The sequence below is a fragment of the Hippopotamus amphibius genome, chromosome 10, assembly GCF_030028045.1.
Source record: "Hippopotamus amphibius kiboko isolate mHipAmp2 chromosome 10, mHipAmp2.hap2, whole genome shotgun sequence".
Classification (NCBI taxonomy): Eukaryota; Metazoa; Chordata; class Mammalia; order Artiodactyla; family Hippopotamidae; genus Hippopotamus; species Hippopotamus amphibius.
In genome coordinates this window covers 30,201,059-30,225,603 of record NC_080195.1, presented here as the reverse complement: position 1 = coordinate 30,225,603, position 24,545 = coordinate 30,201,059, and the positions used below count along the sequence as shown (strand labels likewise).

General features: G+C 44.7%; 3 protein-coding genes across 5 annotated transcripts in view; 1 reads left to right on the top strand and 2 right to left on the bottom strand.

The window, feature by feature from the left end:
* Positions 1–7,082, bottom strand: part of ADAM9 (ADAM metallopeptidase domain 9) — a 94,937-nt gene extending 87,855 nt beyond the window's left edge. For both annotated transcript variants that reach the window (XM_057697285.1, XM_057697286.1), the window contains exon 1: positions 6,761–7,082. In XM_057697285.1, coding sequence (XP_057553268.1) covers positions 6,761–6,857 — 97 coding nt within the window. In that variant the 5' untranslated portion in view covers positions 6,858–7,082. The remainder of the gene's footprint in view (positions 1–6,760) is intronic.
* A 186-nt stretch (positions 7,083–7,268) lies between these two features.
* Positions 7,269–12,344, top strand: TM2D2 (TM2 domain containing 2). 2 transcript variants are annotated; one of them, XR_009047782.1, is made up of 5 exons: positions 7,383–7,720; positions 8,557–8,644; positions 10,769–10,884; positions 10,976–11,257; positions 11,875–11,992. XR_009047782.1 is itself a non-coding variant. In XM_057697544.1 (4 exons), exons 1-4 carry the CDS (start codon positions 7,494–7,496, stop codon positions 12,086–12,088), a joined length of 645 nt encoding a protein of 214 aa, XP_057553527.1. In that variant the 5' UTR covers positions 7,269–7,493; the 3' UTR covers positions 12,089–12,344. The 2 variants fall into 2 exon arrangements, 1 of the variants encoding a protein (XP_057553527.1); XM_057697544.1 differs by lacking the exon at positions 10,976–11,257 and having other exon boundaries at positions 7,269–7,720; positions 11,875–12,344.
* A 2,316-nt stretch (positions 12,345–14,660) lies between these two features.
* HTRA4 (HtrA serine peptidase 4) lies at positions 14,661–24,421 on the bottom strand. The gene is made up of 9 exons (XM_057697542.1): positions 23,867–24,421; positions 23,338–23,437; positions 22,394–22,598; positions 21,050–21,244; positions 20,585–20,617; positions 19,183–19,297; positions 18,573–18,630; positions 18,052–18,147; positions 14,661–14,834 (listed from the first exon to the last, which is right to left on the bottom strand). Exons 1-9 carry the CDS (start codon positions 24,330–24,332, stop codon positions 14,669–14,671), a joined length of 1,434 nt encoding a protein of 477 aa, XP_057553525.1. The 5' UTR covers positions 24,333–24,421; the 3' UTR covers positions 14,661–14,668.
* Between the last annotated feature and the right edge of the window lie 124 nt (positions 24,422–24,545).

Below are 24,545 nucleotides of genomic sequence, written 5' to 3'. Positions count from 1 at the left end.
TGAAGATCAAGGTTATTTGTTCAACTACTAGGACAGTCACTCTAGAAGTAATGGCAGAAATCGGTGGCAGGAATAAAATGCTTTCAGTGGGTAACAGATTAGAAACTCTGTGTGATAAAAGCAAATCAAGCTGTGCATTTATATACAACGTCCTGTGATTCTATAATTATTTCAAAATAAAAGATTTCTTAAGTAAATCCTTACAGGCAGGGATAAAAATGCTAATAGGCTCAGGCAACTATTACACTAGAAGCTAAACACTACGCAGCTAAACTGAAATTTTTTCATCACATCTCAGAAGCAAACATCACAGAGAAAAAGAAATGTCTCAGAACAGACAACTACGGATGAGCAGGCACATATTTAAAGAGCTCTCACTTAGAAATATGTTAAGTGACTTTATAAGGTCACATCACTAGTTTCAGGCCAGACCTGAAGCTATGGATCTTTTTCCAAGATTGTTAGCACAGAATGAACGTCTAGAAGATCCCACATGCCAGGGAACAACGAAGCCCGAGCGCCACAACTACTGAGCCTGCGCTCCAGAGCCCACGAGCTACAACCACTGAGCCTGCATGCTACAGCTACTGAAGCCTGCGTGCCTGAGCCTGTGCTCTGCAATAAGAGAAGCCACCACAATGAGAGAAGCCTGTGCGCTGCAATGAAGAGTAGCCCCCACTCTCTGCAACTAGAGAAAGCCCATTTGCAGCAGTGAGGACCCAACACAGCCAAATGAATAACTAAATAAATAAAATACTATTAGGTTAAAAAAAAATCAACCTCATTGAGGCATAATTTATATACAATAAAACACACCTATTTAAAAAAATAAAGCACAATTCTTGTTTTGAAAAAAAAAAAGCTAAATTAATCATTTATTTTTTTAAGGCTTTCAAAATTATACCACCCCAAAATAACTATTTACATATAAGAGCTGTTATTCTGAAACTGACTTCTTGGTTTTAAACTCCAAGGATCCACTTTCTGAGCACCACAGGAGTCCCAAAACCTCATAAGAACTGCACAGTACTCTGGTTATGTCATTCAAAAATAATACACACGAGTTGTATAAAAACCCTCCTTCCTATATTTTTTTCAACATTCCTTCATCTTTAGTCCTGGCTTATTTTTATTCTTTTTCATGTTCACACCTTGCATAGATTTTCCCAAAATTCCTTTTATTTTTTGTTTTCAATTCCAAATAGCAGCACTTTCTCATGGGACTCAAAAGACCAAGTTTCCCATGTCACTATAAAGGATGTGCATCAACATTATTTGTACTACAAAGCTTCAGCCTCAGCACTATTGACATTTGGGGCCAGAAAATTCTTTGCTGTGGGTGTTTTTCTATACAATGTAGGACAGTAAGGAGCATCCCTGACCTCTACCCAGCACTGGCCAGAAGCACCAGTGCCCCGTGACAATTAAAAATATTCTCCAGATGACTTCTGGGGGCAAAATCACCTTCCCCTGAAAACCACTGGTCTCTGGTTCACAGTGAAAACTAAAATCTTAATACAATCAGCTCTATGGAAAATACAAACTATCACATCAGAATTTGACAGAATTTGATGCACACCACCAAAAGTCACATTACTGGAAAACATGGGCTGGAGATAAAAGTAAGAGTTGAAACATGAAAGTGTCTTAAACTGAGTAAAGGAAAGAAAAAGGTGTTAGTTGCACTTCTTCCTTCCTCTAACTCCTTAGGTATTTTTAGGTACTGTGTAAGGAGGAAGTCTAAGTACATGTTTTGTAATAGTATCTGTGAAACTGAGTCCCCCTAAAAACAACTCCCCTTACTGAGTTTATGATTAACCTCTCTATTCAAAGCTTAATCCCCTTTCTTGTCTCCTCTGACCTCATTCCTATTCTATCTGAACACTAATCAACCACAGTCAGGTGACTAAGATTGCTGTTGTGGATACTATCATTCTCCTACAAACACAGGTTGTTTCTCCAGGGCAAGATGTGCTCACAGGCCCTGGGCCATGGACCAGAGACTCAGAAACCGGAGCATTCTGGCTCTCAAAACCATGATTAAGAAATGTCAGAAGATGATGACTAATCCTAGCATCTTTGTTCTTTCCCTTTAATAAAAAAAAAAAAAAAAAAAAAAAAAACAACCTCACTCCAAGGCCAAGTTGGAGTGGATCTGAGACCTGTCTTCCACACCCAGGCTTGGCGCCCTGCAACAAATCTTTACTTTGCTGCAAACACCCGCTGTCAGAGTTTGGCTTTCTGCGCACTAGGCACAGAAGCCCGTCCTAGGTTACAGTTGTAGATGGAAAGAAGTTAAAAGAATTCTACCTAATTGCAAAGCAAACAAATGTGAACCCTCAGCCAAGGGCTTTTCTCCTTTCCTTCCCCGCCTATTATGTAAACAAAGAGCCACCCTTAAGCCCTTTCACTATAGAAAATAACCGGGGCTTCCACATACAGGATGCAGAAGCTAATTCTGTTGTCTGAATTATTTCTTGAAGAGAAAGTGTAAGTAGATCCATAAATCAGCGTTATTTTGCGCCACATATTTCCATTCCATTCACAACGTCAATGCCAAATAAACATATCTTATATATTAATAGCTATCTTCAAACATAATTATAAAATTTCCACTGCTATGTCCTACATTCTGACATTTTTTGCATTATAATTTTGTTTTACATTTACCCATTTTTACATTTAAAAAGAAACAGGGGGCTTCCTAGGTGGCACAGTGGTCAAGAATCCGCCTGCCAATGCAGAGGTCACGGGTTCGATCCCAGCTCCAGGAAGATCCCACATGCCGCGGAGCAACTAAGCCCGTGTGCCAAAAAAAAAAAAGAAACAGGGCTTTCGCTATTCTTTGTAAGCGGCCTTTGGGAAAAACACTCACCATTTATAAGATTTAATGCCCTAAAGAATTTAAATTCCTCTACCAAGAAATTTAAGTTTCTTGAAACAAAGGACAGTATCTTACTCATCTGTTTCGTGTACTGGTACAGCAGATATTCAATAAAAGTATGTAAATGACCTCTTTTGCTCTTTAAAGCTATACATACATAGATCTCACAACTGCAAATTATCATGTACAACCAAAAATAAGCTTTCTTTATGATTAGCATCTTTCATATCAATTTTCCACAAATCCTCACAGCCCACACATTTGTCATGTGAATGCAATGCTACATTTCACTGTATTGCTACACCGCGGACTGCTTTCCCTCCCCTCTGAAGAGCTGGGATGGGATCTTCTATTCATAGCAAGATTCCAAGGTGTCAACACAGGTCGAACAGGCTCTCCAGGGCTCTGCTTGTGAAAGAGTTCTTAGGGGCTACTAAAGGAAGGGGTGGGGGGAGGCTTCCTAAAACGAGTTAAACCATTAAAAAAAATCTCATTAAAAGAAAATTGTGTCAAAGGGAAAGAAGCATTTCCCATATATGGGGATGAGTTTTGTTCTACAGTATGACAAAGGTCTGGCGGTGACATCATTTTTACTTATTATAAGTTGAAATACTGTAATTCTTACATTAAAATCAACATAAATATGAAAACAACTGCATATTTAATAACTGAACTGAAGTAAGGGAACTTCTCAGGGTCCCTAACACATTCTTAAAAGTTGTGATTCTAGCAGTACCCTACACATTGATCACTTTGGGGAAAATGATTTGACTGAAATAACACAGTCACAAAATGAAAAATAAACTACAATAATATATGAACAAGACTCTACAATTCAAAGTGCAACTCAACTTTAATTGGGTCCATGTCGGGCTCCATTCAAAGGTAGGGTAGCTGGGCGTTAGTTACTGAGATACCAAGAGGATCAGATTTACTTATGAGGCAGACCCGTAGTTCTGACACGAAGATGGCATAACTCCAAGACCTCTATACACAAGGCATCAAAGAAAAAAAAAAGAAATATCATGAGGCTATCTATGTCATATATCTGAGCTTATGGTTATTTCAAGAAGAAACTTCCAGTTACTTAGAGCTTGCATCTTTGGGGGATTCTATAATAAACTAGGATTTAAAATACATATATATAAAGTCAACTTTGGTAAAGCAAAATTATTTATTTATTTACTTACATTTGGTCACACCACTCAGCTTGCAAAATCTTAGTTCCCCCACCAGGGATCGACTGGGCAGTGAAAGCACCGAGTCTGAACCACAGGACCACCAGTGAATTCCCGGTAAGGTAAAATTTAAAGTGTGTTTGGAAAACTGTCCTGGAACCCAGCAACTTGTTTTGTACATATTTTAATTATAAATGTTTTATTTTTTACATACAAGTGTGAAACCCAAATTATCTTTATATTTAAAAGACTACATTCTCCTGTTTAGTATAAACATACTAAATTCAAATAATTCACAGGCACTTAAAAAAAATTAGTATGGACCTAAGTTCTTGTTACAGTGATTTACCATGAGTAAGCTTTAAATCTCATTTTCTCTAGAATTCTAGTCTTGGAGAAAAAAAAAATCTAGGTTTCCACATCATAATCTCTACCATGAAAGAGAAAATCAGATGAGGTTTCATACCTGCCTGTTTCCCTTTGTTACTGTTCACAATGATACAAAGTTACCTTTGTCAGCCCCAGTTTAAAAAAAAAGTTTACTGTGTCAGCTTTTTGGAATTTATACTCATTTCCTCATTGACACAATGTTATAAATGGTAAAAAAAAAATCCTACAAAACCTATTTAACTCCTAGTATAACCGATGTGTGGGTGGTACTTACTAAGTACTCTAATTCCTTTTTCACTAGCAGAAAAGGTTTCAGTGCATGTTTTAAACATCCTGTATTGCAAAAACTCAGTCAGCTGATTTTGGAAGAACATTCCCCTAGGGAAACATGAGTTGACTCACTGCACACTCATACAAAAGCCTCTTAACTGGTCTCTCTCAGCCTCCAGTCTCTCCCTCCTATATTCTGTCCTCCACTGTGTAGCCAGTTATATTAATCGCAAATCTAGTTATGTCACATCCCTACTTAAAAACCGTCCTGCCCAAAGATCTTTCTCCAGGGTAAAGTCCAAACCCCACAGCACATCACAAAAGGCTCTCCCCAACTGGTACCAACCTACCTTAGCTTTTTCGGTGCCTCCCTTTCATGTAGACTGCCCGGTGACATTCTCATCATTCCCTAACTAGTCATGTTCTTTTATCTCTCTATATTCTTGCAAAAATTATTCTGCTTCGAACGCATTCCTGTTCTTTTTCTTGAACATTCACCTACATATATAGATCAGCTCAAATATTACTTTCTCAACAAAACCTTCCCCTATAACCCTCAGATAGACCCAACACATTTGGTCACCCTCTGCCCCTCCACAAGCACTGAGCTCAGTGTTTACAGGCATTTGATAATCGCTGACTAAATTTTGAAAGCATACACACATGCTTAAGTGAGGGACTGGTCATAAACTGTTAAAGCCGCTGTTAAAAAACATAAGGATATTCCATCCTTCTATATGTGGGTATGTAATAATCAATACGTAAACAATAAAAATTAGTCCTATCTACAGTATTTGCAAACAGAATCATGGATTACGAAAATTCCAGATGTTTAACCTACTTCCCCTTAAATGTTGGTAAATGTTAACCACGTAGAATAGTACAGCAAAGACAGTCCCTACCAGAAAAGATTTGGGAGCTTCTCATTCAATAAGGTTTCAGTATTTAGAGCTTCAAAATTCCTGCAATGGAGCAAACTTACTTAATTGAAAAAGAATAAACCAATGATAAGAAAAAAATTTAAATTTAGTCTTGCACTGAAATCTTCACCTTTGAACAACTCTGAAGATAACGATTTAGTAGAAATCCCCATTCTCCACCATACTCTATGGCTGATAAAGAAAAAGCTGTGCAAACAATAATCGAACACGAGCCAAAATAAAGAAGGTGTTTCCAGAAAGAAGCTAGTGTGTTGGCGATTTGTTTCCACTATGTTTGGGCATCTCCAATACAAATACCTTATACATTCAAAGGAAGTTTCACAGGTCAAAAGCGATTTCACATAAATGATTTAATTCTTACTGTAATCCTGTGAGTTAAGCAGAGCAGAGGTTATGTGTCCGGATTTGAGACATTACCACCCCAGTAAAAACGAAGATAAAAGACTGTTGGGCTATAAAAATGTGGCACTCCGTTTCCAAAAAAGAAGTATTCTTACTACAACAACAAAACGGCCCAAGAAAAAATAAGCACACACACACCCCCTCCCCAATTTATTCAATAGCTTAATTTAGCTCTGTGTACCTACTCCGCTAGTAAAATGAACATCAGAATTTCAAAGCATGATAACCTGGAGCAAAAGTTCCATCTCCCGGTCTCTTTCCCAGCGACAATTTACTGCACAAGCAAGACCAAGCTCCATTTGCCAAAGCGCTTCTCAAACCCTCCGCGCGCACTCAGCCTTCAAGGCTCTCAGGCGGGTCCTCGAGGTCACGGTCGGACCCAGAGTGTCCCTGGGAGGGTCTGGGGGACCCAGCTTTGCGCGAGATGGGGGTGGGGCGCATCGCAAAAGCCTCTGCCCAGCAGGAGACCGAGGACCAGGAACCAGACCCGAGAACAGTGCGGAGGAGAATCTGGGGCGCCGGACCCCGAGCCTTGGGTCCGAGCACTGTCCGCACACCGCCGAGCGGCTCCGCCTCCCGCCTCCGGGTCCAGTCCCCAAGCCAGGCCCCTCGGCTCCCAGGCACCATGGGGTAACTCCGAGCATCCCAGCCCTAGGAAACCGGAATCCCAAAGGTCCCTGGGGGCGGACACCCACCTGACCGAGCCCCACTGAGGGCCGGGCTCACCAAGCCGAACAACAGCAGCCACTGGCAGCGGAGGGTCCCAGACGGCGAGCCCGCGCCCGATCCCATCTCGGCCGAGTCCGCAGGTTCCCCTCAGCACTCGGCCGCCCCTGCCTCCGCGCGCTCCACCATTCCCCAGCCCTGCCGGGGCCCCGGAGCTGGCAGCGATGCGCGCGCTCGGCACTGACGCAACTCGGCTCCAGTCCGAGCTCGCTCCCGACGCGGCGCCCGCCACACTGACGCAGGGAGCAGTCCGTCCCCGGCGCGGGAACGGGCTTCCTCTCCGGCCCTTAAGCCCCTCGCGAGTCTGCCCCGCCCACCGCCCGCCGCCCTCCGCCCTCCGCCCACCGCCCTCCGGCCCTCCGCCCTCCGCCCTCCGCCCCGCCTCCCCCCTCCAAGGCCCGCCTACGCCGGGGGTCGAGGGAGCCCATTGGAGGAAGCGCTCAGAGAAAAAGCAGGCGGAGCATGAGACGCAGAAGCGGAATTGACAGGCAGAAACGAAGCGCAGCCCCGCCTCCAGCGCAGCCTCTCCTTATTGGCTGTCGGGGTTGGGCGGAGCGTTGAGCCGCACTCCCATTGGCTGTTTGGCGGCCGGGAGCGGGGGCTGCTCGGAGAGGCCTGGACCAGGCGGCGCTCGGGTCCGTGGTGCCGGCCGGGGTCGGGGTTTGTGTTTGAGGCCGGGTCTCCGCCACTGGGCCCGGGAAGATGGTGCTGGGTGGTTGCCCGGTGAGTTACTTACTTCTTTGCGGCCAGGCGGCTTTGCTGCTGGGGAACCTACTTCTGCTGCATTGTGTCTCTCGGAGCCACTCGCACAACACTACCGCCGAGCCCGAGCTCACATCCGCTGGCGTCGCCCGCCCGGAGGGCTCCACCGGCCCTGCGAGCTGGGACTATGGCGACCCCCACTCTCCAGTCATCCTTTGCTCTTACCTGTAAGCTACCCGGTTGTTGAGGCGGGTGGAAATGGAGATGGGGCCTGGGATATATGGGTGTTGTGCGGGGAGAGGAAGGAGGGAGGCTGCTCTTTCCTCGGACCCTCTCCTCCTGAGGGCCTGAGAGTCAACACGCGGGAGGGAAAGATCGTGACAGGTTGCTCACTGGTCTCACTGATGCAGGGGGAAACCCTGTGTGTCGGTGGCAGTTCCTTTGGGATCTCAAGAGAGGACAACTAGGGAGGAGTGACATCATATAGCCTCCGGAAGAAGGATACGAGGTTGTGCCTTCTCTGTCCTGCTCCCTTTAACCGAAGGAGAAAGCGTTGTAGGTGCTGGTGCGGAGTGGGGCACAAATGGAGTCAATTACTTGTCCCTACAAGGCACTTCCTTGAAAAAAAGAAGAGAAAAAAAGCAATGTCCTTACCGTTGCAGAACCAAGTCAAAATTTGTAACATCTTTTTTAAGTCAAATAAGGAAAGGCGTTTGGGAAATGCAAAGAGAGCTGGGAATCTTTTGGCTTCAATTTTGCATTCCCTAGCCTTATGGCTGTTTGCCTAGAGAAGAGTTGAAGCCATGGCAAAGGTAGAATCCGTGTAGAAATAGGACCAGAACCACCCCCTGCCCCAACCAAAGGGTCATTTGGATGGCTGTTTGACCTGCGGTGCTTCAGCCTGATTGACAGCATGTCTTGTCTTGGGGAAGAGTCAGGATGAAATTAACCCCCAGAAAACTTGAAGAAAAGTCTCTTGCCTGTTTTGATTATATACATGTGCACAGCCGTTTGCAAAGACCTTAATGATGATGCTCACGAGGATCTTACTGGTGATTTTCAGACCTGATGAGTTTATTGAATGTGAAGACCCAGTGGATCATGTTGGAAATGCAACGGCATCCCAGGAACTTGGTTATGGTTGTCTCAAGGTGGGTTTCTGTTTTGTTGTATAAGCAAACTCTTCCATAGGGAAAGAGTACTGGCTAAATGCTGTTACAGAAGAGTATAAGGGGTATGAAGTTACCTTTTTGTAAAATTCATTGGAATGACTGTTACTGGAAATTTCCAGCATGGCCAGGGTCAGTGGCTGAGCGAGACATTTAGTTTCCTCAGGAGGAAGCAGTCTCTGTGCCAGAATTACCCAGGTGCAGAGACCAACCTGTCTTTGGTTCCTTTGGCCATTGAGATTGACAGATTTAGAGCTCAAGTATCACCCCTGACTATCCTTCAGGGCATGTACTTCCCCGAAAGAGCAAAAGAAAGGTTTATGCAGTTTCTAAAACTGATGATGGATTGAGCAGTATCTTCATTACACATGCATTTGGGGCAAAGCTCCTCTTGCCAGTGACCTATCTTTTCACCAGACAAGCGGTTTCCACTGTGTCCTTAGGAAATAGATAGGGTCTATCAGTACATGTCTTTGTAGGGGGTTATAGCATTCAGGAGTAGCCTTTGATGATAATGGCCTCTGGAAATAGAAAGAAGCCATTCAGTTCCATTAATAAAATCCCTGAAGCTGAATGCATGCTTCCTAGTCAGTCTCCCCAACACCAGTGAAGTTCACGTACTTCCTCCCCACTGTGGGCTCACCGTTACATTATGCTGCATAGTGCAAGTTAAGACACGGTCAGCTGTAAGGGAATTATGGGAAGATATTCTTTGTGCTAAATCAGACACAGAGGAATAAACCTGAAAGTTATAAGGCCAAAAAGGCAACTCTTAGTGCAGACCGGTGTAGAGAAATATTTTCAATACAATGAGATTTTGTTCTATGGGTAATTATTGATAGAAGTTTGAGTGAGTATTGTATAGAGTGTGTATAGAGTATTGTATATTTGAGTGTGTATTGTTCACTTACTTTTGCCCATTTTCATTAAACACTGGATTGACCCTGGCAAGGTGCTCAAACTGTCACTTCCCCACTAAGTCCTGGAGGACTGTCAACATTCAGGCACCCAAGTCCTGGGAGGTACAAGGAGTAGGCATCCTCATCTCCCACCCTCTTCCCTTTGAGGAATGTTCCAGCAAAAATAGGAGTGAAGGGGCTTCCTGGGTGGCGCAGTGGTTAAGAATCCACCTGCCAATGCAGGGGACATGAGTTTGATCCCTGCTCCAGGAAGATCCCACATACCACGGAGCAACTAAACCTGTGTGCCACAACTATTGAGCCTGCACTTTAGAGCCTGTGAGCCACAACTACTGAGCCCATCTGCCACAACTACTGAAGCCCACGCACCTAGAGCCCATGCTCTGCAACAAGAGAAGCCACCGCCATGAGGAGCCTGTGCACCACAACAAAGAGTAGCTGCCGCTCACGGCAACTGGAAAAAGCCCATGAGCAGCAACGAAGACCCAACACAGCCAATAAATAAACAATAAATAAATTTATTTAGAAGAAAAAAAAAGGAGTGAAGTGCTTAATAAGGTGCCAATGGAGAACATACAGCTGTGCTTTCTCTGCTAGAGTTCAATCACACAAAGGGTCAGATGTCCTGTTCTGAAATGGAATTTGCTGGAATTTAAACTTATACTATGGATGTGTTACAGATAGCTGAAAATCACAGTTTCACAACCTAAGTCAAGTCATGAGGCAGTTGATATTCTGAGTTCTTTCCTAATGAAGTTCATTTATAATATATATAAAACAGACCTCGAATACACATTGACTTTTTAAATACCCGTTCCCAAATGCTCAGTAATGTGCTCTTTTTTCCTATAAACATGGGATATTTAAAGCACTGTGTCCATCTATTCTAAATGGCATTTAATGAAACTGATTATAAATTGTTTTACTGTATTGTTAAAGAAGGTATTCATGAGGAAAGGGGAAAAAGAGTTTATTTAAAACAATGTACATTTAGGATGGACTAATTTAAAATCACTTAAAGTATGTCACTAAATTCCTTGCTGTTTAGCACAGCTTTACCCCACCTTTGTTAGAAAAATTATCGTCTGGGGTCAGCTTTTATTAATTCATGTAAAGGTATATTTTGTGTTACTAGCGCTGGTGAGTTGCGCTGTTTGCTTTGTTTTTTTTGGTTGTTGTTCCACAGTTTGGTGGGCAGGCCTACAGTGACGTGGAGCACACTTCCGTCCAGTGCCGGGCCCTGGACGGAATCGAATGTGCCAGTCCCAGGACCTTCCTACGAGAGAATAAACCTTGTATAAAGTAAGTGTCACTCTGAACAGAGTAGTTGTTACTTGGATGGCGGTAGAGCTGTTTTGTCATCTCTTGATGTGACTTTTTCTTTTACCTTAAGTGTTAAAGGGGCAGCTCGATTACTGCTGTGCATACTTCATGGACACGGGCAGTGTGATTATAACAGAGGGGACACTGGACTGGACGGCAGACCAGAGGCTGTAAATTCTAAACGTCTCTTTCACCAACCAGCTAAGGACCTTTGGGCACCCAGAGTGTCTGTCTCCTCATCTGCAAAATGAAGGAGTTGGATCAGATGGTGTAGCTCCAGAAGTCCTACGATAGGCATAAATCCTTTGAAAATAGCCTTAGCATTTGAGGAATAAAGATTTTATTACGAAAAGTATGGGTCTTTCTCTCTGAAAATCAGTATTATGTAAAGAATTAGGGTTATTTCTATAAACCCTGCTTGAAGCCACAGAATTTACCTGTACGATTTGCTAATGGAGAGTCTGTGACTGTGTTAAGTGATGCTATTAGAGCATCTGCAATTGAGTGTCATCACAGTGTGTGAAACAGGAGACATTACAGAGAAGTCCCGTTTTTAGGTGCCACACAACAGCCGGAAAGGAATATGGAGATCAGTGTTGATTTAAGAGACAGTAACACCTCACTTGAGAACTGCATTCAGAACTGCAGCCTCCCTTGGGAAAGGAGGCTGTATAGGAAGGATGGGGGCCCAGACTCCACTCCTACCAGGATACCTATCATGCAAATGTGCTTGGTAGTTTCTTGTCCAGTCCAGCTCTGTATTGGTTCCTATAGGTCCTCCATTCCTTAGCAAGTACTCTTTTGAGACTCCTGACGAACTATAGATTTTCCTTTTTTTGGGGGGGGCGGGGGGGGTAAATGGTCACAGAGGGACTGTCCCACCATCTTTTCACTTACGTGAAATTCACTACTCTTAAGTGTTTTCATTTTCACGTGGTAAACATCTTCCTCTTAATTCCCTTTGTCTAGGTATACCGGACACTACTTCATAACCACTTTACTCTACTCTTTCTTCCTGGGATGTTTTGGAGTGGATCGTTTCTGCCTGGGACACACGGGCACAGCAGTCGGGAAGCTCTTGACACTTGGAGGACTTGGGATTTGGTGGTTTGTCGATCTTATTTTGCTCATTACTGGAGGGCTGATGCCAAGTGACGGCAGCAATTGGTGCACTGTTTACTAAAAAGAGCTGCTCTTGTGGCCCAGAGAGGCAAGTCTCCTGAATTCATCTCTACAGGCTCAAAACTATTCCTGGATATCAGACCTGACCATTACTTTCCCTCTTTGGGGGGAGTGGGTTTGGTTAGGAAGGTTTCTTTGGACTGTGGATTTTCAACCCAGACTTTACCTTGCAGACTAGAAATGACAAACACAGTATTGTGGGTATCAAGTTTGTACCTTTCCTCGTGTACAAAAACTATAAAGGAGAGTGATTAACTGAGAAGCTGCAGAAGAGTTTCCATACTCTTTATTTCTGTGTGTTGCTTTATTATCAATCCTTTGGAACAAGTGGACCCAACAGGATAAACAAAGTGAATATTTTTAGCCTTGTGCCTTTTGTGACCCTGAGTCTTCACGCAGTAGAGATTGGAAGCCAAACCAATGAACATCTTCAGCAGAAGTAGAAACGGCGATGGATTTTAATACACACTGAAATTCTGACTTTCTGAATTTAAATTGCAGAATAAATGTTGCCCACCTGGAATGCTTGTTTGGGTATTTTCAGAAGGTAGAGTGAAACTCAAAATTATATTTGTTGCGCTAAAATTAAGCATTTGAAATGAGCCTGTTAATAAACCCTATTGTTTCATCATTTTTATGCCTGAGAGGGAGTATATCCAGTACAGTAATTTCCTCATTCCAATTATGTTTTGAAAGCCAGACATGTCTGTGTTCAGCTATCCCTTTGGCAGAATTTTCCTATCGAAAAAGTGGTATTTACCAGTTTAGAAAGCCTATGTTGTAGACTGGTTTAAAAAAAAAAAATTTCATACAAGTAACTGTAAATCTGTTCCTCTTCATTAGGTAAGATAATATGAGGGCCCTCGTGCCCTTGGAAAGAAAAACAGACTCTTCATTAAAGGATATTACTACTGAGTGCCGGGTAGAGTTAGGATGTGATTTGCGGGGCAAAGAGAAACTGAACACATTCTGTCAAAATAAGCATGGTACCCAAATCTCTCACTGTGGGCTACAGCAGTCAGTCACAGGGAGGGAGACAGCCAAGCTCTCGAGTTCCCATATCACTGGGAATAAAAGAAAATGTTCTGAATTATGAGTGGTTTTTCAAACTTAGTTCCCATCCCTTGCAAATCTGAGTTGAAAAGGACTATTAAATATAAGGTAAAAATGGGGTTTGGAAGGTAAATCAAACTAAGAGCCTGCTAATCTGGCAAGTTGTAAATTCTAGAAACAAGGCAGAACTGCTCAAAGTTGAGTCTCATAATAAGTGACAGACCAAGAATCCCAGTTAAAATAATTCTGGATATGCTCCGTCACTATGAAGCAGTTTTCCTGAGTTTCAGCTTTATTATCCCTGATTGATGTGACCACTATTCTAATGGTAGTAAATGGTGGCAATTATGTAAAAAGTAAAATAGGTTACTCTGTTGTGTCATGGAAGTTCTATACCACGTTGACCTTAACCTTCTTTATAACAGTAATAATTGATAGATTCTTATATATAATCTCTACACCCTAAGGCAGTATATTTTAAATTGTTGAGTCATGAAGAAACTGTACCTTCTCCCCAGAAAAATGCATATACACATAAAATTTTGCATAGAACTTAAGAGGGTTCAAGGATGCCTCTTTTTAAAAAGAAAAAAAAAAAAACTCCTAAGAAAAATCTGGAAAACAAACTAAAATTGAAATCTTACCCCAAATAAGATACTACTTTAAACCACAAATCCTGCTTCATCACACACTTTAAAACAAAATTTAAAATCTCCTTAAGGATATTCACAAACCCCATCAAAAGTTATTTTATTTAAAAATAAAAAATAAACTGTGGCAGCTTTCAGACTCAAAATCATTCATCATTAATGTTTCCAGGAGGAAGAGCTTGGGTAAAGAGGTAAAAGTCTATAAGTTATTAAAGTTTGGGTTTTAGAGAAGAAGCCCTTCTCACAGAAAAGTTGATGGGGACCAAAGTTGTTTCCACTGCTAGGTGACAACCTGAGAATCTTTATATTCCTCTGTGACAACCCACATTTGTCAGTTTCAGTGCGGCTTCTAGGGAATGCCCATCCTCTGTATTCACAAACCCTGGCCAAATGTGATACAACCTGAAAAACTGTTTGAGTAAAGGAATATTTTTAAAAATGTGATTTCCTTTGCACTCTGGATTCAGTTTGTTTCTTAATATTTGGTAGCTAGATCTATTTGTGTGTGTATGTTTGTGTTATATCCAGTTTGTGGCTATAGAGAAGTTTTAAAATGCTGAAGTGTCCTTCTGTCAAGGTTAAATTAGAAACTGTGCCTGTTTTCAGTTGTTTCCTGTCTTTAAATAAAATTTTATCAGCTCCCCAGACTTCCTGGCACCATGTCCTTCTTCCACTTGCCTTAGGAAGGCTTTTAAGCAGCAGTTGTAATACCCCCAGACCTAATGGTTCCAGAACGTGCGTATGTGTGTTTTAAAGCATTCATTTTCCTTTATAAGAAAGAGATCCTAAGACCCCTTGCCACCTTTGGCACATCTTCAATACAAACCAGGTAATATAGCTTTGGTTTTGTTAGATAATTTGTCTTTAAAGCAAGACACTCAAGTGATTATTTCAGGTCTGACTGTCAGGATCAAAGTTTGACTCTTCCGACGAACCAGGATGGAAAGCAAATCACTGGCCTTAACAGCTTCAATCACATCGGTTGTCGTGGTGACAGGTTGTCCATTTATGCTGACAATTACATCATGGTCTCTCAACCCAGAGCTGGGAGGGGAGAAAAAAGGACCATGAAACTGTAAGAGTTTTCTTTATCCCAATCTAGAATTTAATGTCTGCCTCTTAAGGCACTACTATTTTGCTGGCATTAAACGTACAAACCAGGAAACCAGAAATAGCCTCCATCCTTCCCAATATGAGGGCTGTTCTAATATACACTGCAAAATCACCAGAGGATAACAACCCTATTTGCCTTTCTAAAACTAATATTCTTCCAGAATCATGTGTAAGAAGTTTGCTCCTCACATATACTGGATTTGGTTTGGAATAGGGAGTTCAGCTTTTCATTTCTGTTATTCCCTGAACTCACTTCACCTGAAGCATACTCTCAGCAATCGTGAAAAGCCTAAGCAATGTATATTTTTTCAGACAGTTACATTCTAATCGGTTTGACGTTGACAGCCCGCTTACTTGCCCCATCTTCGCGCACAGAGTATGGACCTGGAGGGTATGTTGAGCTGCACAACGGAAGCAGCTTCCAGTAAGTCAAAAACCAGTCACCAAGGTCTAAATATTTAAGGCTCTGGTTCTATGCTCCTCTTCCTCAAAGTTGTGATTATATTAAGCCTCCAACATATTGCTTCACGTAGAATATATATTCCAGAAAAAAAAAAACAGCTCCAAATACAAAACACTACAATAAATATATAGCCATGCTGATGAAAGTCAAAAATAGGCTGGAAGTCAAAGTAAATGACTGCAGGAGACACCATTTAAGAGAAATGGGGGGAATTCCCTGGTGGTCCAGTGGTTAGGACCCAGCACTGTCACTGCCAGGGGCCCAGGGTGCAATCCCTGCCCAGGGAATTAAGATCCTGAAAGCCATAAGATATGGTGGGGAAAAAAAGAAAGAAAGAAACAGGAAGCTGGGAGGCCCAGGGGAGAATGATAATATGGGAGGATTACCACTATATGTTAAGTTTATTTAAAAAAAAAAAAAGATTTAAAGGAAGAGGATGTGAAGAGAAGTTCAAGGGTAGAGCTAAAAACAGAGAAAGCCTTGAGAACAAGGACAGCTCAGGGGGAGGCCTGGGACAGCACACAAAGAAAGAACTTAATTCATGATAGTTCTGTGAGCAGAAAAAGAAAAACCTGCAAAGGGTTACTGAAGCAAACTATGCACCAAATATGAGGAAGTGGGGCTCAGACGGGATAAAAGACCCTTCACTGGTCCCACCACTTGTAAAAGGCTAAAGTAGGATTTCACCCTGGATCTTTCAGACTTGAAAGCCCATCTTCTTGCCAATCACTCTGAAACAAGAAAAGCAGCCGCAAGAGCAGGATAATACAGGTGCCAAGCGAGGATCTACATCCCTGTCCTCTGACTTCCCATGTAACTCTCAAGGTAATTAACCTCTCTGTACCACACCTGCTGCCTCCATAAAATAACACCTGTATCCCCACATTACTGGGGGCTCGAACAAGTACATAAGACACTTTAAATGATGTCTGACATAGTATGTGGTTGATAAACGCCAGCTGTTATTATTGGAAGTATCATCATTCTTAGATATAAGTGGGTGACACAGAACGATGTCCGGTTTATCAGGGACTCGGGCAAGCAGGAATTCCCACATTTTCATGTGCTCTCAATCCCCTGAAGATCTTGTGTGAAAAGCAGATTCTGATTCTTTTTTTAACTTTTTATTTTGTATTGGAGTATGTTGTGTTCGTTTCAGGTGTACAGGAAAGGGATTCGGTTATACCTCTACATGTATCTATTCTTTTCCAAATTCTTTCCCAGTGGCGCTCCTGTCACTCTGCATTTCTAAAAAGCTCCAGTACATGCTATTCCCGCTGGTCTACAGATCACATTTTGAGGAGCAAGGACTTGAAGAGCTGAAAGAAATAGCTTTGGCCTTGAACCAGAAGTTAAAAATAAGTGGGGGCGGGGGTGGGGGGTGGCGAAGGGACCAAGAAGGGCTAGAGAAGCCTGTGAGGAGTCAAATTTAGTAACAAGAGGCCCAGCACTGAGCTACCCTGAACAGTTAGTACCCTATAGAGTCTTCCCCTATGAAAAGGGTTGCCAAAATCTAAGCAGGTTGTTGAGCTCTTGAAAAACAAAAACAGTGCAGGAGGGATATGGAAGATGTATAAGAGAGAGACCAGGAGAACAGGCCAAGTCACCTCTTCTCTCAGTACTTACTATGAATGTCTCAAAATGTCTCTAGCCTTCCTTTATTTACTTTAGGTACGTTTGTTCGTTGGTTTAGTGCTGGCCTCTGATACGGTCATTCAGAATTCAAAGAAAAAAAGTACTTTAAAGTACCTAAAATAGGTTCTTCAACTCCTAACCCCCTGGATTCTCGTGATTCTTAATAAGTAAGGTAGCAAAAGAGTAGATTTGGGGATTCCTGGCCCAACTACTTTAAACTTATGTCATGAACTCATATGATGAATTCTTGGGCTTGCAGAGAACCATCCCTTTCAAAAAAAAAGGGGGGAGGGGGGTGACCTTACAAGCACACTCAGCACTGTCCAGTAGAAACACAAGGCAAGCCACATATATAATTTTAAGTTTTCTGGTAGCCAAAGTAAACAAAGATTTTTTTTAATTTTTAAACAGATGAAACATAGATAATAGAAAAAATATATTTTAATAATACCTCCCTTAACTCTATATTTAAAATATCATTTTAGCATGTCATATTTTAATAACTATTAATACATATTTTACACTCTGTTCTATGTCTTTGAAATCCTCTAGAAACAGCACACACCCGATGTGCTGCTATACGTTGATGATCTCTTACACAATGCAGTTATTGAAGTGAAACGCAGTCTCCCCAAAACAAACAAACAAACAAAAAAGGTGTGTTTCCTGGGAAAATATTTTACACTTAAGTCAATTAAAATTAAGTAAAATTTAAAATGCAGTTCCTCTGTTATTAGAGTTTCTATATAAATATATATATTTCCCTGGTTCCTGTTCCTTCTCCTTGCTCCCCCTTGCATCTAGGATTGTACCCTCTCTGCCCCAGTCCCTTCCCAACTCCCTAGTGCATGGAATAAAGTGGTTATTAAATCCGCCCCCCAAGAAAAAAATGCCACCCCCCCCAAAAAAAACCCCTTAGGTGTTCAATAGCCTCACGGCAGGTAGGGCCTGCTGTATTGCACAGGGCAAGTCTAGATCCTATACACGTTTACCACGTGGCACAGCTAGTGAGAACAGAGGAGAATGGACAGAGGCCTGAGCTTCTCTTACCTTTCAGCAGCTGTTCCTTGAATCACCTCATATATAAAAACCCCAGAGGTCACATCAGGGAAATCTGGATCTTGCCTTTTCATTTCTTGAAGCAGGCTAAGAGTGAGAAGAGTGTTCCCATGAGGTTCTTAAGAAGCACAATGAAATTAGTCTCCTGGGCCCTGGTCAACCCTCCAGCTCTTAGTGGGGACTCCATCTGCTCTGCTCAAGCCTCACACACAGCGAATGAAGATGCCCTCTAGCTGGTAGCCGTCATTCTTCCCCGGCAGGTGGTCTGATCCTCTGTGCTGACGCCTAGAATCGTTGGACATTATAAAGTATGGCCACAGTGAAAGAAACCACTGAGAAGTACAGTGTGTGCTGGTGCTGGCAGAGGCAGTCACCTACCCTGTGACAAGTAGGGCCTGCGGTCACGACAGGAGCCGGCCGCTGTCCGAATGCTTTACCTTCCCCGTTCAGACTCTCTGCCTACAGCCTGTGCTTTCGAAAAACAACCCAGACACAGTCACGCCCGTGCTTACTTCAGAGTGAGGGGCAGCATGTGCAGACCCAGATATTTCTTCTGTGAAAGAGCCTTCCCTGGAAAGGAAAATTATAATGTGTTACTTACAGCAAGACTTCTTTCCTTTTGGCAGAGCTTAAAAGACACCTGAGTCACAGAATATCCTTCCAATTTTAGCTGCCCTTTCAGGCTGTCAGCCAAGACAAACGTGCTCAGAGAACCTTTGCCGTTAGCACAGGCCCACCTCTCCACCTCCAGCCCAGGGCTTTCCTTTCCACAAGAGTTCAACCCAAACATCCCTGGGTACAACTTACGCTGGGTTTGGCACCTAGTCCCCCGGTATTGCTGCCTGGGTCACTGTGATCGGAGCTGGGTACCAGTGACTCTGTTTTCTACAGAACTCAAAGGATTGTCTCAGGGACTTCCCTGGCTGTCCAGTGGTTAGGGTTCTGTACTTCCACTACAGGAGGCATGGGTTCAATCCCTGGTCAGGGAACTAGCATCCCACAAGCCATGCAGCTTGGCAGGAAAAAAAAAAAAAAAAAAAAGGATTGTCCCCACCACACTGGAGCCCTTTGAGGGCTCCTGAAAAGCACAAGAGGGGAAGAAAAAGTCTTAACTCCCCTTACCTTTCAACTGGCGCTCATGGAATCCTGCCAAGAACTGTCGAATGCGATCGGAGGGAATTGCAAAGGAGATTCCTGCGGTCACCTTCAGTGTGTTTATGCCAATCACATCACCATCCTAACGAGGGAGGAGACATCTTTCAGCTGCCCAGTTGAGAAGACTGAACAAGCAGAGGAAGGAGGGAAGCTTAGGGTCACTTAGGGTAGAGCAATGGGTGGTATCTTAGAGGACCAACAGTGGGCAGGTTAGCAGAGGGGACCTACACAAGTGCAAATTCCTGCTGAGGAATTCGGGGCTTTAATCTTGAGCTCATTTTTTTCTTGGCCCAATTACATTGATGCTCAAAGTGAACCACAGTTTGTATTTTGACACAGATATGAGGGCAAGGAGTATATGCCTTTCCATTCCTTAAATGAGACTAAAAATAAACACAGAAAAGGCAAAAAGCTGTTGACCTTCAGCCACACTTCAACAAAACTATTCAGAAGATTCAGCAAATTGACCTTAGGAACAAAGCTCTACTAAACAAAATTTATGAAGTGAGAAATACTTTCCTTTTTGTGCATTTGTTGGGCAATGGGAAAGATAGAAAAGAGACTTCCAATCACATTAAGATACAGATTATAATTCAGTAGGTCCGGAGTGTGGCTTGATATTCTGCATTTCATCCCTGCTCTAGTAAACTCATTGTCTACTGGAGAAAAAGCAGGCACAAAAATCTCAGGCAATGTTAGGAGTAAAATGCTCTAATGATTTCATACACAACTCATCCTCCTACAGGCAAGTGTAATATGTGAAGAGGAACCAAAAACAATCAGCTCAAAGGGACTGAGAGAGCATGGTCGCAGGCTGTGTGTCAAACAGCACTGCCCTCTTATTGTATCTGAGCAACTAGAAACCCTGGCATTTCCACTAGGGATGTTGAATAGAATTTAAGAATTAAATACATGACAGAGCAATGGATGGTCATTGAGGCTTTTTTGTCATCTCTAAGCAGGTCAATACTAAATTAGCATTTGGGGATTAGCATTAGTTCTTCATGTGCAGAAGCAGGGGGGTCTTCAAGGATATACATCACATAGTACAGCTGTCGATTGACATTATTTGGGTTTAGTACTCGGGACTTTTGTTAAGTACCCAATGAAAGCAGAAAGCACGTTGAAGAGATGTAAGTAGGTGTTAAGGAAACCCTGATGCCCTCGGTTGGATGAGCTCACACGTCAAGATGACAAATCGATCGTAGATCTTAAATTTTTCCTAATCCTTTACTTAAGATGCAATAATAGAAAAGCACCGCGCCACAAATCTCTGCACAAGAGCGACATCCCAGTCTGCTTCATTAAATGTGTCAAGTCTTTGAAAGTTAAGAAGAAGCATGAGGCAGCAAGGAAAGTGGCCACTTACCAAGTTCACCAGAGGCCCCCCAGAATTCCCATGCTGAAGACAGAATTTGAAAAAGCCGTCAGTACTTTTCTCCTGGTCATGTATACATAGTTCCTAAAGAGGTTTACCAAAAGCAGCCTGCCCTAGTGAGCCCCTGTTCCCCCACGGCAGGCAAAGTCGGGTCCCATCATCATCAACTCTGATGTGGGTGCAGGTAAAGAACCACAGTGAGAGGACCACCACCTCCTACGGCAGCAGTGACCTCTGTGACAGGCCTTAAGAGACCATCCAATATTGTGGATGCCAGGTATCAGGTCAAACAGGCTGACCTCTAACAGCGTGGCATTCCCTCCCTCTCAAGAGGACAGACCTGATCTCTGGACATCCCCAAAAGGCCAAAGGGACAAGAAAGCACCCTGAAGTGTTCTTCTCACTGCACTGCTGGTATCCTATGGGCTGAGGACAGCCCAGCCCCCTGTAACTTACATTAATTATGGCGTCCGTCTGGATATAGTCCACGTCTGAATCCTTCAGCCCTAGCTCTTTGCCCCCTCGCTGTGTAGTGCTGACAATCCCTGCCGTCACTGTGTTCTGCAGTGAAAACGGGCTACCCAGGGCCACCACGAACTCGCCAGCTCGCAGGTCAGATGACTTTCCCAGCAGCAATACAGGAAGTTCAGTCTGCACGTGGGGGAGAGGGACAGGTCGGACAAATTAAGAATGGCATCAATCAGCGTTTGTATACAACACATGCATGACACGGTCTCTACCATTCTGGCACTCATAATGCAAGAATCACCCACCCACCTAGGTTCTACGACTGCCTGAGGCTTCTTCCTTACATTCCAACTACCACTAAACTCTCACTTGTTAAGATGAAGAGCATCATCTCTAAAAATCTAAAGTTACTGCTTGCAGGAATTACTATAAGTAAACGGCCAGTGAAGTAGCTGATGAACAAAAACTGACCTTAGCAATTTACTTAGCACCATTCCAGCTCACAAGTATACAAAGTTAATAAGCCACGAAAGGAAAGGTCACCCAAAGCAGTGCTTCTCCTTAACATGCACATGAATCTCCTGGCGATCATACTAAAAGGCAGATTCTGACTCAGTTGACCTGGGTAGGGTCTGAGTTTCTGTGTTTCTAAAAATTTCTCAGATGATGTCAACACTGCTGCGGTACAGACCACACGTTTTATAGCAAGGAACTCAAAGCGCTCCTTAGCAGCTTCGAATTCATTACAGTCATTTCTGGTGTAAGCAGAGAAATGTGTCTCCCAGAAGCAGCATCTGTTGAAGAAAGATGAAGGAGAAAAAAAAAAGGACAGCTGGGTAGTTAATAGAAATTTTTAAGGAGGTACAGACAGGCATGGAAAAAAATACACAAAAGAAGGCATGAAGAACAGAGAGAAAGAAAACTAGAAGAAAAAAAAGGAGGCCTTCCCTGATGGTGCAGTAGATAAGAATCCTCCTGCCAATGCAGGGAACATGGGTTCAAGCCCTGGTCCAGGAAGATCCCACATGCCACGGAGCAAGTAAGCCTGTGCTCCACAACTACTGAGCCTGCGCTCTAGAGCCCACGAGCCACAGCTACTGAAGCCCGCGTGCCTAGAGCCTCTGCTCCGCAACCAGAAAACCCAACGCAGCCCCGCTCACCACAACTAGAGAAAGCCCACCCACAGCAACGAAGATCCAACATAGCCAATAAATAAATAAATAAATTTATTTAAAGGAAAAAAAAAAAACATATACCAGGGAGAAGATGTGTGGTGGGGTGGGGAAGAAAATCTCAGCAAATTGGTGAAAATCCCTGAATACAAGGACTCACATTTGGCTCAATCTTAATCAGGGCAAGATCCAATTTATGGTCAACGTCCTTGACAGTGGCTTCATACCGGTCCCCACTCTGGAGCTCCGCCTGGATCCGTTGCTGGTTCCTGAGGACGTGGGCATTGGTAACAATGAGCCCATCCTCTGACACTATGAATCCAGAGCCACTGGATGCAGGAATAGCTTCACCGCTGAGAGGTGACCTGTCTCAGTAAGACAACAGCATAAGCAGAGGGCAGGCAGATCAGGGCATCCACCTCAGTCCGGAAGCATGGGAATGTCACATTGTTCAAACATTCTTCCACCACAGTTTCCTCAGACATGTTACTTTTCCCTGTCTGTTTTCATTCTCTCACATGTAATTAGACTCTGTGTGTTCAGTGACCTGGTCATCTCTTGGGAACAAGACGGAGAGCTGATTCCAACTCTCCTTTTCCCGGGATGCTCCCTTCTTGCTGATCAAAGCAGCAGCCCTCTGCTTCAAAGAGGACTAATCCAATTGTAATACTGGGGGCAAAAGTGGACCTAGTGTCACATTATCCAGCACCCAGGCAGAGAGGGAGTCAGAGAAGTCTGGTCCCCGCTTAGGTTCCACTACTAACTGGCCTTGTGATGTGAGACAAGTCTCTCTTGCTCTCTGGGTCTGGGATTCCTTCCATGCGAAAGAAGGGGCCGGGCAAGATTACCACCAAGATGCCTTCTAGCTCTTACATCTGCACTTGAATTTGTCTGAGGGAGAGGAGCAGCCCAGATTTGGAAGTCAGAATCCTTATGACTCCTCTCTTTGGCTAAACGACCAACAGGCTATTCAACCTCTTCGAGCGGCTTGATTTCCTCACCGCGGTTTTATGACTAAATGATGCTGGGAGAGCGGTTGCGTTAGGCCTGGAGCTCGGGAAAGGTTAGCCCGGGGAGTTGACGTCCTCCTCCGACCTCCTTTACCTGCGGAACAGCTGTAAGTGAACCACAGACGGGGCCACCTTCTCCACCACCGCGGCGATGAAGTTGTACTTGCTCCTGAGGCAGCCTGCACTTCTGGTCCCTGCGAAGAGATACTCCATTCTTGGGGCGTGGGGAGGGGTCGGGACCCTCGCTGCCTGACCGCATCAGGCATCACGTCTCAAGTCTCTCGGCCTCCCTCCTCCCTCTCTCTCCCGCTCCTCTCTTCGGTCTCCCCCTATGTATTCACTGTGATCCCGTGAGGATACGCCTTGAGACCAGACCTGTCATCCGATGCGAAAATAACTTAAAAGGGAAGACGGTGGTCAACAAGCTCTGGGGAGGAAACTGGGGAGCGACCACATGGGAACCGGTAACCAGACACCGAAGGAGGGAGGAAAATCTCGAGCTTGGAGGCGTCGCATCCCTCTGGCAATGCAGCAGGGAGAAACCCGCGGCGAACCGCGCGATCGGAACTCGCTCCTTAAGAAAGCACGTAGGGGCGCCGAGAGCGCGCGGCCCCCCGGCTCACCTGGGTCCCCACAGTCCCCCTTCCGCTCCGGCGCGGCCGGGAGCGCGCGGTTCTCGGCGCCGAGCGCGCACAGGCTGGGGTAGGTGCGCCGGTCGCCGCCGCGCGCGGCCGCCCCCGCCTCCGGGCAGCCGCAGGTGCCGAGCCGGCCGCCACCCAGGAGCCCGGGCGCGAGCGGCGCGCGGCACTGCAGCCCCGGGGCGCACGGCCGGCCGAGCGCCCCGCCGCAGGCCTCGCCCTCGGCCGCGGCGCAGACGCGGCAGCACCCGCAGCGGTCGGGCACCGGCGCCGCCCCCGCCGAGCAGGGCGGCAGCGGGGGGCAGCGCGCCGGCTCGCAGGCGGCGGGGCAGCGCGGCGCGGGCCCGGCCCTCCTGGCCTGGACCCCGGGCCCCGGCGCCGGCGGCAGCAGCAGCAGCCACAGCAGGACGAACCGTCCGAGCCCGGCGGGCCGCAGCCGGGGACTCGTCATCCCGCTCCCTCCCTCCTCCCCTCCCACTTTTCCGATGACTTTCCCCTGGACCCGCAGCTGCTCTCAGACGAGCAGCGCTTCCTCCGGACTGGGATGCCGCCTCCGCCGGCCCCCGACTTTAAGGGGCAGAACCTGGCAGCCCTCTCCACACACCCCTGTACCATCAGCGCCACCCCGCCCCCGCCCCTCCCGTCCCGTCCCGTCCCAGGCGAT